Genomic DNA, 21,050 nt, shown 5'->3' on the forward strand with positions numbered 1-21,050 from the left:
GCTGGAAAGTTAGAAAGTTAAAACAAGACTGTATAGAGTCAAAGACCTGCTAGAGGAGTCTTTGTGTAGCAATTGCATCATGCCATAACTACAACAGCAAAAATCCCTGGTTATCTACAGGATTCCTTAAAAGGCTTCTTGATGAGGCCGTTCAAAACATCTAAGGAACAAACCAGTTTCCTAATAACTAACACAAAGTTTGGGAAGAAATCAGGTAAGTTTCCTGATTCAGATGAAAGTCCCAAACTTCTTTGGGCATCACACTTTGTCCAAGAACTGGTTACAATGAAATACAATACAGGCAGGGTCAGACTTATTTACCCCCTTAAGGAGGACAACTCTTAGAAGAGGTGAAAAGGCTGACGGCAAAAATAGAGGAACCAAGAGAAGATCTCACAACAGAGATGGTTTGAAACTAGATCTAAGTAAACACACTGAGGTATCTTGTTGCAACTGGATTATAAAACTGTCAGATAGTAAAAGACAGTTGCACCTACTAAATGCGCATCTGAAAAAGATGAAGACATTTGGTTGTCAGATGCACACTGTGAAAGATTTTCCCCAAATTACTATAGTTCAGGTTAAATTAAACGCTAGCAGTATAAAATATACACACAGGGCAAGCTACATTGGGCACAGATACCAACGCTGCATTTTAAACCCCAAATAATGAGAAGGATGAGTTACAAGTGGTCTCACAGCACCACTTTACCAGTTAGGCTAGGAGGAAATGCAGAGTGCATAGACAGACCAAGTAGGAATTGCTCCTAAAATCTCCCAACTTACGTAAATGCATACTTACCTGTAAAGTGCACTGGGACAAGCACTGACAGACAACACATTTCTGTAACTATTTGTAATAGCCTCTGCCTGCTACATGAAAATCATTAGCTGTGCTTTGCTTACAGATTCATTATTTGATTTCTCAGCAACTGCAGACATGCAAGATTTCCAGGTGAGATGCTTTACCAGTGAAGCATATTTCAGGCTTCGCTGCCATCCCCATCCAATGTAACTGAACCTTTGCAAACCAAAGTGGTAACTGAAAAAGGGTTCCCTTGAATAACCCTCCCTGGCAGCCGGCTGAACCACTGCAGGCGCACTGAGCCGCATGGCTGTCTGCCAAGCACAGCGCAGTAAGTGAAGTTTAGAGTGATTTTCAGATCCAGTGTGCTTTATGCGTCAAAAATTCCTCCAGGAAGCCCACAAACAAGAATCTCCAAAGATTGGCTTTCAAAGGCAAATGATATAGTACCGCTGACAAGCTATCCCTTTCCCACAAATTCAGTTTGCAAGGAGACGTTTAGAAAATGTGTTTCAGAAATTAATCCCAGAAGTATGCCATTCAAACAGAGCCCTCAGATGTACTCTTTCGAGAGCAAGTTTTCATCCGGCAGTCATTGTGTCTCCAATTGGATTGTGCATTAAAGATCAGTAAAACAAAGCTTCTTATTTATTCCTCTTTAGTTAACACAAAAAAACTTGTAATTGTTTGGCACAAAGTAATTTTCAACGGGATACCAAAGGATTAAATATGAAGGAACACAGATCCCAGTCCTTTCATACAAACACAGAAGATAAATTAAAACACTACTGACCAACAGGAAATTTTTTTTTTTTTTTTCCTGGTAAGAAATACACATTGCTGAGAAGTCAGGAGAAAATTACAGGCTGAGAGAAACCTTGAAAATTAAACTAAAAATATAAAGGTAGGACACTTTTACTTTTGGCTTGGGTTTTTTTTTTTTACATTTAAAAATATTTAAACCAAGAAGGTATTTTGGAAATAACAAAGTAGTTCTGATCTTTTTTTTCTCAAAGCACCATAAAATGTGTTTTACTCTTGTTTTCAGTGGTGTGTCTTCACATTACCAATGCATTGAATAATATACAAGACACTTTTGTAGAAGTAGTAGGTTTTTGTTTGTATAATTTTACTGTATTTTTGTATATTTGCATATAAAAATAGCAAATTATCACTGAGGCTTAATAGGATATTGCGCTTTTTTAAATATCTTTTTTTTAAAATATCTTTTAAATAGATTTTTCCTAGCATCAGGAATCCTCTTGCCATGTCATGACGAAAAAGGAAGGACAAAGAAAGTTACTACCATTTCCCTTCATGTTCTGAGTCCTTTTAAAAACTTTATCTGGAAGTCACTTGATGTTATTCTCATTACATTTCTCTACAGTTCATTCCATTTAGTGGAAGTCTGTTGCTTGACCAATCTCATCACCAGGACTTGTAAAACCAGGCTCTTGTACCACAGATTTTTCTCAGAACTATTTTTGGCTGAGTTATTGGTAATCACCCAACAGTTCACAGTACTAATCTCATAGCCTCTGATTAACTGACACTCAGCAGATAACTTTGATGGATAACTTCTAAAGATATGACTCATCAGACTTCTCTTCTAAAGACTGTTTTAACTTATGTTATTTCATTAATCCTTCTCTGATTTACTTCTCTCGCCTGAAGCACTCTTTTATGCTGCAGCTCAGTGTTGACATAGAGATTACAAACAGCAGAATTTCCATTTGCTGAATTCAGTTGCATGCTATAGTTAACTAGCAATTCATTGTGTACTGGGCCATGCCCTGCAGAACAGTAAGTTAATAAATGTAACTCACTTTTTGTATTCGAAGTAGTGTTCAGCAATTTGTTCATCCCAGACAATTTTTGGTTTGTGCTCCTTCAAGGTTTCAATGTACCTACAAATTAAAAACATAGATATGGAATTAACTTTTCTAAAAGGTAGTTATGAAATTACATTGCAGACATTTCTGAAAAAGCAGTTGTACCATGTTTAGATGTTGAACACTGTATCAAAAATATCTTCTTGCTGAACAATTAATTTCCTCAGCTGCTTTACAATTAGCCATGTTCGCTTTTTTAGGCTTTTATTTTTAAAGCAATGAATTAATTAATGTTCCTCAATTGGCAAATCTATAAAGGCACATGAAGGCCGTGCTTCAATATTTCTACAGTCTGATTCCTATACACCAAAGCACAGGCACTGAAGTCATCCCTAGGCTGTACCTAATTGTGTCCTCCAAGGCTAATCAGTGCACTTCTTAATTATAAGCCACTATTATGTGATCAGAAAAGTTCTATAAAAGGGGCTTAGTTAATCTTCAAAAAATGAAATTTAAAAAGAGCTTGTTTTCAAGGAAAAGTTACTGCTAAGTAACTCTGTATGAATTTTCTCCACCACTAGCTTCTTGGCATTATTGTCTTGCATGGACATTTTGAACATGAAGTGACCTACCTCACACCTACTTGATGTAAAGTGAGGACTACTTGTACCCAAAAAAACTGCATAGGGAACAGGTGTGGAATAGTTAGTATGCTCTAAATTCATGTTCTTGGTTAGCTCACAGTATCATCTCAGTGTAGAGACAGTGTCTCCTTGTGTCTGCACTTCTGACTGCACAACGGAAATAAAGCTGCTTGCTGCCTCATGTAAGAAGACCAGAAGATGGCAAGCTACTGCCAGTGATAGAGGCCACATGGGTGTCACAGAAATAAGAGAAGTCTCTATCACATGTTCCTCTGTCTCTTCTGCATCTTTTTAACCTGCATCTTTGTGGAGCAAGAAGGCTGAACTTAACTCTGCTGACAACTTTCCTGGCTAAACATCAGAGGGTTTATCTGGCCACAGACCAAGCACCATCAGTTTCTTTTTTTCCTTGGAGATTGTATCAGGGATTTGAATTCAAAGTCCCATTATCAGTACTCTATGTTTATCATGATTATATAAAGCTGTCACAGGCAAACACGGTGATCATAAGGTAGCATTAAAATTATTTTTCTGTTTTTGCAAAATCTATCAAAACCATCTCTTCCACAATATGTCTCATTCTTGCAATAATTTCTCTGCTTATGACAGGATTTACACGGAGAAATTTGCCTTTAAGTCATCTTATTTTAAATAAGAAATTTCCATCTCCTACGTAAAAGATGTCATAACTGATTTTCATCAGCCACTATCCTGACTCCATCACTGGTGAAATTCCACCTCACTATATACTTCAAAAAAAGAGAAAAAATTTGTATTTCTCAGTATGAAAAAGATTTATTCTCTCCTTCGGTATTATTCTAAACGCAATTACAACATTCAGCATTGCAGGGAATATCTTCTCTCTTTTGCTGTCGCTTGCTCATTCATATACTGGTGAATTGTTGCCTACTCCTAGCAGTTTTAGAAAAGATTTTCATTTTGTATTTAAGTCAAATGAACCCGAGCCAGGCATGCTATTTAAGTATCTATATAAGCAAACACATGGCAGCAGCTATTGCAATCCTCCTCAATATACACATGCCCTGTAACAATGCACCTTTTCAAATAATGCAAGTTAACCTCGGAACCTTTTAAGATATAAAAATTTTAAGTTGCCTCACTAGAGAAATATGCAAAGAGATCTAGTTTTCTATATTTAAAATTTAAGGATAGCTTTTAACACCTTGCCTCATTCCAGAATGGCGACTTCAGTAATGACAGGAGACAACACTCATGTAGAACATGGGACCAAGATGTTACAGCCCAGAAGACAAGAATAACCAGCCAAGACAGCCTGGCATGCAGTTTTATACCTGAACGTATGACTTCACATGAGAAATCCTAATTTCGCTTGCTGAAAATCCCAACACAATTAAAGAGTGTTCAACATACATATGAACAAGGTCTAAATGCAACTTGAAGCAATTATTACAGCCTATTATATATAAGGTGTATTATTATTTTAAAGCTGTCCAGGCATGCACTGCATTTAATGAGAACTGATCCTGACCAGGCACAGAGAATTTATTTTCCTTTCTCCTGCCTCTAGGCATTTATCACCATGGTATGTAAGAGCAAAGTTCATCCTCAAATCACATCTATGCTGATGAGACTAGCACCAAGCTTGAGTTGGGGAAAAATGAAATATTAGGCCCAAAATAGTCACTACTATCCATTAATTTTTGGGGACCTACTTGAAATGTATTAACTTGGTTCTTACATTGTCTTTATTAAGGACAACAAAAATCCAAAGTACAACGTTCAAAACAATAAGCTCCTGTTTACTTCAACTGCAACTGCATACTCAACACTTCTGAAAGTCAAGTTTTGTATTTTCTACAGACAACAAGGTTGCTGTGAAGAGTCTGGAAGAGGTGCAGCAACAAACCACAGCTGTTTCACATAGGCTTTCTACTGCCCTAACCTGGGAACAATCCATTCCCTTCCTGTAGGCATCTGCCCCAGTCACTATTCATTTTCTTGCAGTAAAACTTACAGCAGCTTTACTGGCAACATGTCCCAGATATGCCGTATTTCCCGTTATCTCTGTGCTATCCTACTATGTGCATCGTAAATGGAAGGGTTCCTGTGTAAAACTGCAGTGCCTGTATCACAACACACTTGCTTGACTCAAACTAATGCTTGACAGGCGCTCTTAACATATTATCTCCTAGCTGAGGCAGTACTTGACTCAACAAATATTGGATACGCAGTTATCTAAATAAAAATTAAAAAAAAAAAAATATGAGAAGAGACATTCTCCATCACACTGAACCAGACAAGCATGGGATATCGGTATGACCGGGGTACCAGGGTTCTAGATTCATTTTCAGTTTCTCAAAGAGGAAAAGGGATGGGTAGGGAGCTCATCACAGCCAGCCTTCCTTCTTCCTTCCACCTTTCACCTCGCTCTTCTCCTTTTGACTCATATTTATTGCTGTTTTTCTCTCCTCTCTTTCTAATTTATCCCTCTTTCTACTGCCACTGTCCCAGTTCACATCTACTTTTATACTCCTGTCCAGACTAATTTATTTGCTTCCTCATCTGTCAGCTCTTAAGTTACTAGCTTTCTTCTTTTACCAAGCTGCCTGAGCAGTTAAGAGTATGATAAACACTGAAAACTCAGCTTCACTGTCTTGCACAACGTATTTCCTGGGAAGTTTGTGACCATTTGCAGAGAAAGTCATGCTGTTTCTCTGGTCCTAACCTGAAATGAGGTCAGCACGGATGAAGTATCTGAAGTGTTGATGCTAGTCTCTAATGAAGCACCAATGCGGCATGTAAAAATGATAAATTTGCATGGATTATCAGGAATAGTATCAAAAGGCAGATGTCACCTGCATGTCCACCTTGCAAATACTTGTTCTTAAACAGAGAACTGCCATTCTGGCTCGTTTAAACAGGCCTTGGTTTAACTTACCCAAAACAACCTTTTTATTCCCCAGAATGTTCCTGCTTGATAATAGCTAAGCAGCTAAAGTATCAATTCAGGTGTCACAACTGGACTTTGAAAGTTTAAAAGTTATGACTTAGTAAAAACATGGCCACATAATACAAAAGTGTTTGGAAAAGATTTTAAGTCTGCCTGCCACCTTTTATACAAGACTTCAAATCCGCACTGTTTTACTGCAATTTACTGCCATACCTCTTGTCAAAAGGACACTTCTTGGTCTACAGAGACCAACTGTTACTCTTACAACTCTGATACTCCTGGTTACAAACCCACTGGGCAGGGTTGGACTAAAACAAGCATTCCCTTCCACAGAGTAAATGAGAAGCCAAAACGTACATATTATGGAGTACCTGTAAAGTCAGTCCTGCCAAAGATGTGTATCTATGAACAACACTAATATGGCTACACCTACGCACTATTGCACTTTGCTGCACGTTCAACTAATAAATAAAGGATCCAGAAGAAAAGTTCTCAGGATTTATGGCTGGTGTTCCTTTTCTAAGACACTTTTCTCCCAGAACACGAAAAATGGTATGGCACTGGAATATGTTAAGGTAAAACCCATGATCTATAGTCCCCCTGAAGAATGTATTTATCTTCACGGATAATGCTTTTTCACCAAGAATATATAGAAACATGTCTCTAGTATATCTTTTGCAACAAGAATATACATTCTAGGAAAATATATAGCTTTATATAAAATTTTTAGAATAGGATTTATTTACGAAGGTTAACTTTTTTAATCCTCAGGTGCTTTGCTTTACTAGTCCTGAGTCACTCTTCAACAAAAAAGCTTAGTGAAAAGGAAACCACTACTGAGCATATATCCCATTTTGATGCTCTTTTCTAACACCTTAAATTTTCGCCTCAGTTCTCACATGAACAAAAGTCTGACTAGAAGCAACAGGTTTCTAATCAATAGGAAGGATCATTTGCTCCTGCTGCAGCAAACTCAGCTTATCTTCCACTATAGCAAACTTCAGTGATTCAGTCAAAGGATACAAAATACTATTCAGCTTGAAAATCTATACCACACATTTTCTTTTCAGTCTGCTTCAGTTACAATAGACTTAACTTAGTTATTAAACCCTGAATCTACCAGGAATTGCATCTCCGTAACTGACCATCAACAGTGCCTATGCATGGTAACAGATGTTTTAGACTGAACTAGGTAGGGTCCATCTTCCCCCTTTTCAGTGAGCCATATCTCTTAATAAAAGTATGAGAAATCACATAAAAGGCTGTATTCTAAAGCTCAAGAGTTTAAATTTCTGATGCAAAACAAATATACAGAAATACCTCCAAAACCGTTTTCATGGTAGTACTGGTTTTTAAGGACATTCCCTATGTTGGTACATATTTTCCAGACAGTACTGGTCAGTCTCCCCACTGCTCTGTGTACATCAGGACACTGTGTGAAAGGACAAATACGAATCTTTGAAACAGGATTTTTCAGCTGGGATATATGTATAAAATCTGTAAGTCAAAATCCCTTTTATTTAATGTTTAATTTCAACTACCATGACACTTCCACATCTTAGATGCTTAGGCTTTTCTTCAACTATTTCGTTTTTGGTGGGAAAAAATGTCAAGAAACAATATCATCTCTAGAGACACTTTTAAACTTTAAATTGAAAAGTTTTAAAAATGAGAATTTTTTTCACCTTCTCTGCTTTTTAGAAGATCATTTCTAAAGAGCAGCTGCAAAATTGCTGCATACACTACAAGCTACCAAATAATTCAACCATGAAACTAACAGTTTTGATAAAAGATGCCTTCAATGGTAATAAATCAAAACACAAAAGGAAGAAAATTTGAAAAAGGAAAAAGATTATATAGAGAGATTTTGAGTTCTCACTCACTCGATCCCTAAAATTGCAGCTTTCAAAAGGTAGAGATGCCTTCCAATTTAACAATCTTCGGATATTAGCCTTGTCCTAGTTTCATCTGGGATAGAATTAACTGTCTTCCTAGTAGCTGGTACGGTGCTATGTTTTGAGCTCAGTATGAGAAGAATGTTGATAACACTGATGTTTTCAGTTGTTGCTAAGTAGTGTTTAGACTAAAGTCAAGGATTTTTCAGCTTCTCGTGCCCAGCCAGCGAGAAAGCTGGAGGAGCACAAGAAGTTGGCACAGGACACAGCCAGGGCACCTGACCCAAACTGGCCAACGGGGTATTCCATACCATGGGACGTCCCATCTAGTATAGGAACTGGGAAGGGGGGGCGGGGAATCGCCACTTGGGGACTAGCTGGGTGTCGGTCGGCAGGTGGTGAGCAATTGCACTGCGCATCACTTGTACATTCCAATCCTTTCATTATCGCTGTTGTCATTTTATTAGTGTTATCATTATCATTATTAGTTTCTTCTTTTCTGTTCTATTAAACCGTTCTTATCTCAACCCGCGGGTTTTGCTTCTTTTTCCCGATTTTCTCCCCCATCCCACTGGGTGGGGGGAGTGAGTGAGCGGCTGCGCAGTGCTTAGTTGCTGGCTGGGGTTAAACCACGACAGTCCATTTTGGCACCCAACGTGGGGCCCGAAGGGTTGAGATAACAACAAACCTGACCAGAGCTCGTTAAAACAAATTTGTTATAAGCATTCATTATATTGGTCTAATACTCGCTGGTCATTATGTTGATTTATGTGTTCTTAGAGTCGTTGCTCTGGTTTTTAAAGTTTTGTTATGTATCACCTTGCTTGCTGTATGTAGTCCCTGTTCTGCTGCTTATCATCCGTGGGAGGTGGATTAAGGTTTTCGCTTTGATGTATGGTATAACACTGGTTTATGGTATGATAAAGTCATCGGTTGTGGGAGTAATCTGGTATTTGCACTCAGCATTGTCACCTTTATACTGCGGGAGCCATCTGTGGGAAACTATTAACAATTATACCATTTACCTTTCCTCCTTGGAAAACGAGTCTATGGGTGGGGTACCTTTCTTCCCCTCTCCTTTCTCCTTCAGTCCAGTTACAATGGTGTTTGAGAATTTTGAAAAATTCAAATACTCTTGGGATGTTGAGACCAGCATGGTCCTAGCCCTACTGCTAGGAATTAGCATGCTCCTGAATGTGGTTCAGCTCTTGTTTAAGGTTAAACAACTATTTAAGAAGATCACCCAGAGGTCTGCCCTGAGGCTGGATAATTATGAGTGGTAGGGTGTGTGGGGTAGTATGGGCAAGTACCTAGAAAAGTGGGCACCTCCAATGTTTTGGAAATTCACCCCTGAACAAGTGCAGAATCCAGAAGAACTAGTAAAATATTTGGAAAAGGTATGCTGTCACCCCAGCAGCTCGAGAGAGATACAAATCACTGCAATGTGCTGGGGTCTGGCCCATGCCTATCGAGCCCTGTTCGACACAACTCAGTACCCTCAAGGGGAAGAGAAGGTCTCTGGACCTAACAACAAAGCGATGAGCACTGCGGTCACCCAAACCCTGGCAATGGGCGCTGCGGCCCCTCCAGCCCTGGCGACAAGCATTGCGGCCACCCAGACCTTGGTGACAGGCACTGCGACCCCTCCAGCCCCGGCAACGAGAACTGTGGCTACCCAAACCTCAGCAACAGGCACTGCAGCCCCTCCAGCCACGGCAACGAGCACAGCAGCTACCCAAACCTCGGCAACGGGCACTGAGGTCCCTCCAGCCCCAGCGATGAGCACTGCTGCTACCCAAACCTTGGCGACAGACACTGCGGTTTATCCAAAACCCGGCGAGCGATACTGCAACTGAACCAGCGGACCAGCCTGCACCAGTATCAGTTGTCCCCGTACAGAAAAAGAAATATACAAAAAAATCAGTTTGCTTAGCAAAGGATGAAGGTGAACCAGGGTCATCACGGGAACAGGAGGAAGAGGCAGAACCAGAGGTAATAACCCGGTCCCTATCCTTGAGTGAGCTGCGGGATATGCGAAAAGGTTTTGGCCGCCGTATAGGTGAGCATATTAACACCTGGCTCCTCCGATGCTGGGACAATGGGGCTAATAGCTTGGAATTAGAAGGTAGGGAAGCCAAGCAGCTGGGATCGCTTGCCAGGGAAGGTGGCATTGACAAGGCAATTGGAAAAGGAACACAAGCCATCAGCCTCTGGAGGTGACTTCTGTCAAGTGTGAAGGAAAGGTACCCCTTTAAGGAAGATGTTATATGTCAGTCAAGCAAGTGGACAACCATGGAAAGAGGTATCCAATATCTGAGGGAATTAGCTGTGCTAGAGACGATTCATCATGACCCGGACAACCCACAATTACCCAAAGATCCAGACAAAGTCCAATGCACACGACCCATGTGGCGGAAGTTTGTATGGAGCGCACCATCGTCCTATGCCAACTCACTGGCAATAATGACCTGGAAAGACGAAGAGGCACTGACAGCGGATGAAGTGGCTCACCAACTCCGTCAATACGAAGAAAATCTCTCCTCCTCCCTACAAGCCTGCATTTTGGCTGTGGAGAAGCTGTCCAAGGATTTCCAGCAATTCAAAGATGATATGTCCTATTGCCCACCTGTAAGGACCAATGTCTCAGCTATTAGGAGTGAGCGTTCTTCTGCCCGAGAGACAGAATATAGAAGGTACAGACCGCGAGCTGCCCTGTGGTTTTACCTATGTGATCATGGAGAGGACGTGAGGAAATGGGATGGAAAACCTACCTCTGTCCTAAATGCACGGGTACGTGAGCTGCGAGGAAAAACCACCACAAAAGGGGATTCTACTAGGAAAAATGCCACTCCAGTTTCCAAACAGAGTAGAAGGGCTGATTTTATTTCTGATCCTCTTGAAGGGACTTCTGAGACAATTTTACGAGAAGTGAATACTGGATACTCTGGCCAGAATTAGAGGGGCCCTGCCTCCAGCCAGGTGGAGGAAAGGGATAACTGGGTCTATTGGACTGTGTGGATTCGATGGCCTGGCACGTTAGACCCACAGGAGTATAAGGCTCTAGTAGATACCGGCGCACAATGTACTCTAATGCCATCAAGTTATAAAGGGGCAGAACCCATCTGTATTTCTGGTGTGACAGGGGGATCCCAAGAGTTAACTGTACTGGAAGCTGAAGTAAGCCTAACTGGGAATGAATGGCAGAAACACCCCATTGTGACTGGTCCGGAGGCTCCATGTATCCTTGGCATAGACTATCTCAGGAGAGGGTATTTTAAGGACCCAAAGGGGTATCGATGGGCTTTTGGTATAGCTGCCTTGGAGACGGAGGGCACTGAACAGCTGTCTACCCTGCCTGGTCTCTCTCAAGACCCTTCGATTGTGGGGTTGCTGAAGGTTGAAGAACAACAAGTGCCAATTGCTACCACGACGGTGCACTGGCAGCAATATCGCACCAACCGAGACTCTCTGATTCCCATCCACAAGTTGATTCGCCAACTGGAGAGCCAAGGAATGATCAGCAAAACTCGCTCACCCTTTAATAGTCCCATATGGCCAGTGCGAAAGTCTAATGGGGAGTGGAGACTAACAGTTGACTATCGTGGCCTGAATGAAGTTACGCCACCGCTGAGTGCTGCTGTTCCAGATGTGCTAGAACTTCAATACGAACTAGAGTCAAAGGCAGCCAAGTGGTATGCTACAATTGACATTGCTAATGCGTTTTTCTCATTCCCTCTGGCAGCAGAGTGTCATCCACAATTTGCCTTTACTTGGAGGGGTGTCCAGTACACTTGGAATCGATTGCCCCAGGGGTGGAAACACAGCCCCACCATTTGCCATGGACTAATCCAGACTGCACTGGAAAAAGGTGAAGCTCCAGAACACCTGCAATACATTGATGACATCATCGTATGGGGCAACACAGCAGAAGAAGTCTTTGAGAAAGGGAAGAAAATAATCCAAATCCTTCTGAAAGCTGGTTTTGTCATAAAAGAAAGTAAGGTCAAGGGACCTGCACAGGAGATCCAGTTTTTAGGAATAAAATGGCAAGATGGATGTTGTCAGATCCCAATGGATGTGATCAACAAAATAGCAGCTATGTCTCCACCGACTAATAAAAAGGAAACAGGCTTTCTTAGGTGTTGTGGGTTTTTGGAGAATGCATATTCCAAATTACAGTCTGATTGTAAGTCCTCTCTATCAAGTGACCCGGAAGAAGAATGATTTTAAATGGGGGCCTGAGCAACGACAAGTCTTTGAACAAATTAAATGGAAGATTGTTCATGCAGTCACCCTTGGACCAGTCCAGACAGGACAAGATGTTAAAAATGTGCTCTATATTGCAGCCGGGGAGAATGGCCCTACCTGGAGCCTTTGGAAGAAAGCACCTGGGGAGACCCGAGGTCGACCCCTGGGATTTTGGAGTCGAGGATATCGAGGGTCCGAGGCTCGCTCTACTCCAACTGAAAAAGAGATATTGGCAGCATATGAAGGAGTTCGAGCTGCCTCAGAAGTGGCTGGTACTGAAACACAGCTCCTCTTAGCACCCCTACTGCCAGTGCTGGGCTGGATGTTCAAAGGGAGGGTCTCCTCTACACATCACGCGACTGATGCCACGTGGAGTAAGTGGATTGCACTGATCACACAACGGGCTCACATAGGAAACCCCAGTCGCCCAGGAATTTTAGAAGTGATCACGGACTGGCCAGAAGGCAAAGATTTTGGAATGTCACCAGAGGAGGAGGTGGCACTTGCTGAAGAAGCCCCGCTGTACAATAAACTGCCAGAAAATGAGAGGCAATATGCCCTGTTCACTGACGGATCCTGTCGCATTGTGGGAAAGCACTGGAGGTGGAAAGCTGCTGTATGGAGTCTTACACGACAAGTTGCAGAAACTGCTGAAGGAGAAGGTGAATCGAGTCAGTTTGCAGAGGTGAAAGCCATCCAGCTAGCGTTAGACATTGCTGAAAGAGAAAAGTGGACAGTGCTCTATCTCTATACTGACTCATGGATGGTGGCAAATGCCCTATGGGGGTGGTTACAGCAATGGAAGCAGAGCAACTGGCAGCACAGAGGTAAACCCATTTGGGCTGCCGCACTGTGGCAAGATATTGCGTCCCGGCTAGAGAATCTGGTTGTAAAAGTACGTCATGTAGATGCTCACGTACCCAAGGGTCAGGCCACTGAAGAACATCAAAATAACCAACAGGTGGATCAGGCCGCCAAGATTGAAGTGGCTCAGGTGGACCTGGACTGGCAACATAAGGGTGAGCTATTTATGGCTCGGTGGGCCCATGATGCTTCAGGCCATCAGGGAAGAGATGCAACTTATAGATGGGCTCGTGACCGAGGGGTGGACTTGACCATGGACACTATTGCACAGGTTATCCATGAATGTGAAACATGTGCTGCAATTAAGCAAGCCAAGCGGTTAAAACCCCTGTGGTATGGAGGGCGATGGCTGAAATATAAATATGGGGAAGCCTGGCAGATTGACTATATCACACTCCCACAAACTCACCAAGGCACGCGCTATGTGCTCACAGTGGTGGAAGCAATCACCGGATGGCTGGAAACACATTCTGTACCCCATGCCACCACCCGGAACACTATCCTGGGCCTTGAAAAGCAGGTCTTGTGGTGACATGGCACCCCAGAAAGAATTGAGTCAGACAACGGGACTCATTTCCGAAACAACCTCATAGACACCTGGGCCAAAGAGCATGGCATTGAGTGGGTGTATCATATCCCCTATCATGCACCAGCCTCTGGGAAAATTGAACGATACAATGGACTGTTAAAGACTACATTGAGAGCAATGGGGGGTGGAACTTTCAACCATTGGGATACACATTTACCAAAAGCCACCTGGTTAGTCAATACCAGAGGATCTGCCAATCGGGGTGGCCCTGCCCAGTCAGAATTTTTATGTACTGTAGAAGGGGATAAAGTCCCCATAGTGCACATAAAAAATACGTTAGGGAAGACAGTCTGGGTTATTCCTGCCTCAGGCAAAGGTAAACCCATTCGTGGGATTGCTTTTGCTCAAGGGCTTGGGTGCACTTGGTGGGTGATGCAAAAAGATGGGGAAGTCCGATGTGTGCCTCAAGGGGACTTAATTTTAGGTGAGAATAGCCAGAATTAAACTGTATGATATTAGTTGCTATATAACCCTGCTACTGTATGTTATCATTACTATAATTGTTATATGCTATATCTGTAGTACTATAGTAAGAATCACTTAGATCAAGCAAGAAAGAACTGTGATAAAACTGAGCAAAGTGCAGTAGTGATGGAACCAGTTTTTAAAATAGTTTTGTGAGCATGCATAAATTTATGAAAAACCTAGCTGCAGAGTCACTAATAACATAATATTATATATGTGTGTAGATATATATATATAGTATTACATAGTGTGCAGTAATAAAAGTCAGTAATACACTGAACAATGAAGTAAGCTTTCACCACACTGGTCCCATCAGGATCACTTAAGCAACTTTTTACTCATGTCCTCTCAACATTCAATACTCAATAGCACCATATGTACAAAATATAAGTATAAACCTGCAACTTTAAAAGGTGGTAAAGTTGTACACCACTATATCCCTTTCTTGCACATTAAAGAATCTGTATTTTATTAACACAAATCCCACAAGTTCTTTCAAAAGCAAATAGGTTATCCAAGAAAAAGACAGCTACCTATCTTCTAAAGAATCAAAAGAACACACTAACTAACATTACAACAGTTTTTACTTTGAGGATTTATGCATTTGAGTGGAGAACACACTCTAGAAGCTTTATGTATTCTGTCTGCAGGGTATGTTATTCAAAAATAGTTCTGTTATGATCCTTAGATTATTTCATGTAAAACAAAACCAAATACAGTTTGCAGAGAGACACCAATCTGTTCACTTTCATTACTGTGGGGTGTCTTGGGTAAAGCTGTGGAAGTATCCAAGTAGCAGCCTAGGAATGAAAAATCTATAAGCAAGCATCATCCTTCTCTGTTAATCTTCTCTCTGTTGTTGCCTGCACCTTTGCTCTGTCAGTTTTAAAAGGCAATAATAGTATTTTTACTATTTTAATAGTAACAGGTTTCCAACAGAGTAGTTTCTCTGTAGGTGTGCTGCTTTCAGTAAGTGTTATAAAGTCATTCTCACTGATTTCTCCACAATACTTCATCACTGACTTAACAGATGACATTTTTCGATGCTTCCCCACCAACCTCACACAAACCTATTGCTGCCATGATGCCCAAGCCAAGCCATGATGCACCAGCCCAATGAAAATAAGCAGAACCCCAGCAACATTTCTACCATTACTCCGGGCTCTTCAAAAGTGCACCTTGTTTAGCATTCTCAAAGTAATTTAGAAACAATAATACTTTGGTGGACACAACTGCAGAGAGGCAGCCAAATATTCCTATTTTATAGAACTCTGGAGACACAGAAGACAATGTCAAGCTTTTCAGAAGCGTCCTCTTATTGCTCTTGTCTCAGGGAAACAATGAGCATTAAAACCTTTCAGTGCCTTACTACGGCTACAGAAGAAAGCACAAACATTACAGCATTTCTATGTATACAGGTTTTCACGTAAATAGTGCTCATTCCCATTTAACTTCACAGAGGTTTTATAAAGAAAAAGCCCCATCTGAGAGTGTACACAACGGTATGCTAGCAAATTACCCTAGCGAACTGTGACTACAGCTGAAAGTACTCTAGTGTATGCTAACTTTTCTCAATATAATCAAAATGGTGGTTCTTTACAAAAAAGAAAACAAAGGTACAGTTAGATATTGATCAAAGAATAGAAGTACTCACAAGGGAGAAGAAGGTGTGAACATTTATATATTTAAGGTTTTGACTCAAACTGACAGATATGAGAAGAACATGTTAAAATCTCCTTAAAGAAAACAAGGTATTTCTAAGCCAATAAATACTTCTCAGACAATGGAGACATAACTAGATTGAGGCAGAAAGTTTGCATACCTGTTTGTATATCTTCAATAACACACTGCTGTTCCACAGCTCCATTTTATTTTGTAATGATACTTTTTGTTGTTATTGTTGTTCTGTTCTTCTATTTTTCAAGACACCCGGGGCTACAAAATGTGAACTTTTTTTTCCAGTGCAAATTATTTATGGTAACAGTTTACTAAGTTGCTTTCTGTTCATATGCATCAACTTTGCGTATTTTCTATCAGAAATCTTTGTCATTCTTGACCATTGCCAAGTCTCAATTTTCTAGCTAAAGTATCAGCCAATCTTTTTGCTTGTATTTGTTCAGTTAGACAGATTTTTCTTTCCGAATTATCCAATCTAGCATGACAGGTCACTATCTATAGTGGGGTTTGGTTTTGGCAGCTTTTGCTGTCTTGAAAGAATGACTTCGTTGCCTTTAAAAGCCTGGTGTTATCATCTGGACTTCTCTTTCTGCTCTGGCTGAAGGGCACCCTCCTGTCAGGCGGAAGACAAGTTAATGGTAGAGTGCTAGAACAAAAAGCAGGATTCAAGCAAGCTCACAGAAAAGCACAAGACAACTAAATGAAATAAAGCATACTGTTACGGACTACCTCAAGTAACTAGTCTATTTAGTCATACTAAAAAAAGTTTAGTTTTACTATGAGCTAGAGGCTAGAGGTTCCACAGCCAAAGGATTTTTTTTTTTTTTTTTTTTTTAGTATTTTTTTAATTAACTCCATATATTGGTCAATTTGAAGTCTTCAATAAGAACATCCTCATTTGGCCCTGATTGCCTTTGCACACACTTTAGAAAATGTGACTATTCAACAAAAATTTGACGTTGTCTTTGGTATTCATCATGGAATTAATACCAAGTAGGCATGCTACTGGGCAAACAAGGAGTAACAATATTCTCTCTCGAATTAGGAAACAGGTCACCTCAAGGTTAACATTTTTTCTGACTCACTTCAGTTATGAGCTATACCAGACAGAACTCTCCCTATGTGCTCACTTCTAAGCAAGAATCTTCCCCCTCCTCCCTGTTTTAAGTTGAAATTAGGTAGAAAAGAGAAAAAACACCAGAGGTGTAAAACAGTCTAATATAAATCATTTAATAATTTAAAAGTTGATATGAAGTAGATCTTCCCCTCTCTCACACTTCTATTCCATAATTAAAAATGTTTTCATTAGCCATCACAACTGTCTCTGCTACACACCAGGGACAACGTGAAAAGCCTCATTTAAAGCAGATTGTCAGACTATGTTCTGCAGCTCTAAAATGTAGTACACTGTGAAAACAAACTGATTTTCCTCCAAATTCATACCATCCACCATCACCAACAAAACCCACAGATATATCTAACATAAAACCTACAGGACACACTAATGACCATCACCCCTAAAAAGAATAAGAAAACCCTTTTCCTCAATTATTAAAAAACATTGCACAGCAGAGGTTCTCTTGTCCACATGGCTTGATAAAACCACCATTGTTTATACAAGCACAGAGTACTCCATGCTGTCTCTGTTGACAACCAAGTTGATTCACCTGTTCTATATTGTCTAAATCCTACAATATAGCTTGTTTATACTACATAGGAAAGTGGCAGTTTACGTGTTCGATTGCACCACCACAATGTAGCTATTCCTAGCAGAGCCGATCAAAAGCCAAGTGCTATTTTGTGAGATATTTAGCCTATGCATGCATGCAAATTGTCCTAAATAGAGTTGAAAACATATTGTTACCTTACTAATAAAAAGACAGTTTCAACAAAATATGTAGACATTTCAACAGTGGTACTTATTATACCACTGTATGACAAATCATACAATCTGCATTTAGTTATTAAAATACTGTAGTAATTTTATACTGTATTTTAAAATCAATGTAATGTTTCTATGATACTAGGAAAAAGTAGGAGAATAATATCTCATTTTTATTAACTCCAGTCACAAAAGTATTAGGGCAAAAAAAGTATGAAGGAGAATACTCAGCACAAAAGACTTTGTCAGTAAAGTACCTACTTTCTTGCAGGATATAAAATTTGAGCAGAACTTCCCATTCTGAAAATGTCAGCTTTCTTACTTTTTTTTTTTTTTTTAAAATCACTTGCCTCTTTAGGTCTCTACCAGAAGATGTTATAGTGCAATGCCAGAATTTGCTCTGAGCAGTGAAAGCATTGTTTACTCCCACCATCTACTAAGGTAGTTTCCTCCATAATCCAGGATGAGAATCATCTCAACACCAAAGATTTCAGCATATGAATTTCCACTAGAGGCTAGGAGTAGTAAATGAAAGGTTAAATTAATTATATTGGTTAATAAATAAATAATTGTGCTGTCAAAATTAAATATACATAATGTGTAAGTTACCTAACAATCATCTATTATGTGGAAGACAAGAAGCTTAGTCACAGAAGTGTTATCCTTACAGAATTCTGAAATACTTAAAAGTGCTTCCAGGCTTCTAAGAGAATGACTGTCTAAAGGAGAATTGAAAATATGCATTGATGAGAAGCCAACAGGTGATTCTTTCCTCAGTCAGGGTCAAACCTGACATTTGACCCTGACATTTGACAACCACACTGACATTGCTGCAGCTTGATGTCCACCCTTCGTAGAAGAAACACAGGTCCTAATAAATTCTTATGAGGCAATGTATCATCATGTAATGGTAGAAGTATTAGTCCTTCCTAGACATAAAAGCTTAAATTCTGCTCCAGCTCACCCAGTAATCTAGCTTACTACAGAATCTGAGATGAGACATAGTGTCTCTGCTTAAAACTACTTCTCAACATGATGAAAACTAAACAGGCTTGTTTCAAGAATGAGCAGGTTCATCCTAAAAAAAAAAAAAAATCTTTGAAAATAAAACTGCTAGTTTAAGGCTACATTTTCTGAAATGCTTAAGTAACACTTGATTGAGGTTGAAGCATCTTCAAACACATCACTCTAAGTACAATACTGTGTTCCATTCTTTCAAGAACTGACATAATAGCAATGTATATGAAAAAGTGAGGCTGTGTATCTTTGGATGTGAGGCTGAACAAAGTTCAGATACACTAATGTATCTGCTGTTCAGCTTCAGCTGTAAATAACAAAACCTAAAACTATGCTAGTTCTGTTGCATGTCAGGTTGTGTTCGTTGGGGTTTTTTTACACACATCATAAAAGCTTTCCAGACTTTTCTCTTGCTCAAAATATACAAATGAGCTATATTCATCCAGTGGTACAAAGATTAGCTATAAAAACTGTGTTAAACTGGATTTGGAGCCAGTTCAGATTCAGATGATCTCAATTCAGTGTATAGGAGATGAAATTTGATCCACTCCAGCTATGAAAATGAAAGATGAGTGCAGTCACCTATTTTGATATTCTTAATTCTTCTATGCCTACTGCATTAAAAAAGGTAGATATAAAAAAAATCACATTTCTTTTCCATCCTTGCCTAAAAGGTCAGCTGATCTTAATGCCAGTGAACATCACTAACTCTTCCAGTTGCTTCTTGCATCTCTCTTCAACCATTCCTGAACTAAAACCATCTCAATACAAACACAAGGTCAACAGCAATGTCGCCAGCCAGATTTAACAACCATAAAAGCCAGCAGGAACATCTTTTCCTCACCCTGTGTCAGGAAAGGAGCAGCACAGCTGTTCTTCCAAGCCCCCAACTCAGCCCTGTCTGACCTGGCTCTGGGGTACCAGAGGACAACATCTATGGTTGCCACGAGGCCCGTGCCAGGTAGGTAGGTGCTCAAGCCCCCTGTTCCCACAGGGCTGCTAAAAGGTCCGGGCTGAGACAGATGGGCAGGGACCAAGCCCCATGCAGGGCACAGTTACGGGAAGGTTACACTTTGTAGCAAAGGAGAATGGAAGGGAACATATGTTGGGTGCAAGCAGCAGAAGGCACCAAGGATGGGAGAAGGATGCTGTGACCGAAGGGAAGATCTAGCACTGTAGCTCCCAGATGACCTTCTCTAGTCAGGCAGAGCACAAAACTTGCAGGCTGCGGGACTCTGGGTACGTAAAATTGACCCAGGTCAGGAACAGCCTTAGGAGAGAAATGCTGACTCTGTTCTCTCTGCAGAAACAGGAGAAATAGTTTAGGCCGCAGAGAAGCAGTGTTGTCTGCAAGGAACCAGAACTTCAGGTGATAAACAAAGCTAACTACAGTAGGAGACTGTAGCCTGAGAAAGCTGACCACGATTTGGATTCCATCTGCGTCACAAGATGCTGCAAATGACACACAGACATAGGTCTCCACTTGGAAGTAGCCCCAGAAGAGTGTTCAGATTCCTTAGCTCACAATCATGTCAGGCCTACAATTTCCACTACCAGTTTCTCTGCCTGCTCCTCCCTGGCCTCATGACTAGTGGGTTTTCAGTAAAACATGACCCGTGAATGCGAAGTTGATACAAAATGCTAAACCGTAGAAGTAATCCAGTTGTTGAACAGCCCTCTCCCTTCAAAGCAGTGGGAATCTGTATCCTTGAAATCTCCTGAAAGCAGCCTCTGCTACCGTGGCTCTGCACTTTGGCATGTAAGACATATATAAAGCACATAAGGAAGAACGGTCCAAGAAGCAAGAAGCATTCACCTCTGCCTTGTGCAGCTCTGCTGCAGATCCTTGAGATCCCAAGCATCCTGCTGAATGCAACAAATCAAATGCCTTTGAGAATGGTCTTAATATCAGCCCAACAAACAAATTCATGGTATTATTTCCTCCATCCGGGACACTGCCATACTGCCAGCTATCAGAGCCCTAGGACTGTAATTTTCAATGCTGCTATGACAAACAAGCACAAAATGTCCACCATTTACTTGTACCTATTTCTGTTCACTTTAAAAGTATGTAGCAAATGCTTTCAAAATGCAAGAATACTTATTAAAATAACGGCATTTAAATAATTCCTTAAAAAAAAAAATTAATTCTGTAACAACAATCATGATAAACTATCTAAAAGAAGCTATGAAATTACAG

At 40.5% G+C, this 21,050-nt stretch overlaps 1 protein-coding gene across 9 annotated transcripts in view; it reads right to left on the bottom strand.

The window, feature by feature from the left end:
* The window catches only part of CHID1 (chitinase domain containing 1), a 139,430-nt gene that overhangs the window by 3,050 nt on the left and 115,330 nt on the right, over nt 1-21,050 (bottom strand). For 6 of the 9 annotated variants that reach the window (XM_041129001.1, XM_030038288.2, XM_030038285.2 and 3 more), the window contains one exon: nt 2,632-2,712. In XM_041129001.1, coding sequence (XP_040984935.1) covers nt 2,632-2,712 — 81 coding nt within the window. Of the gene's footprint in view, nt 1-2,464; nt 2,467-2,627; nt 2,713-16,096; nt 16,565-21,050 lie in introns of those variants that run through there. The other 3 variants (XM_041129000.1, XR_005934074.1, XM_030038289.1) reach the window with 3 other exon arrangements.

Source organism: Aquila chrysaetos, chromosome 16 (assembly GCF_900496995.4).
Source record: "Aquila chrysaetos chrysaetos chromosome 16, bAquChr1.4, whole genome shotgun sequence".
Lineage (NCBI taxonomy): Eukaryota > Metazoa > Chordata > Aves > Accipitriformes > Accipitridae > Aquila > Aquila chrysaetos.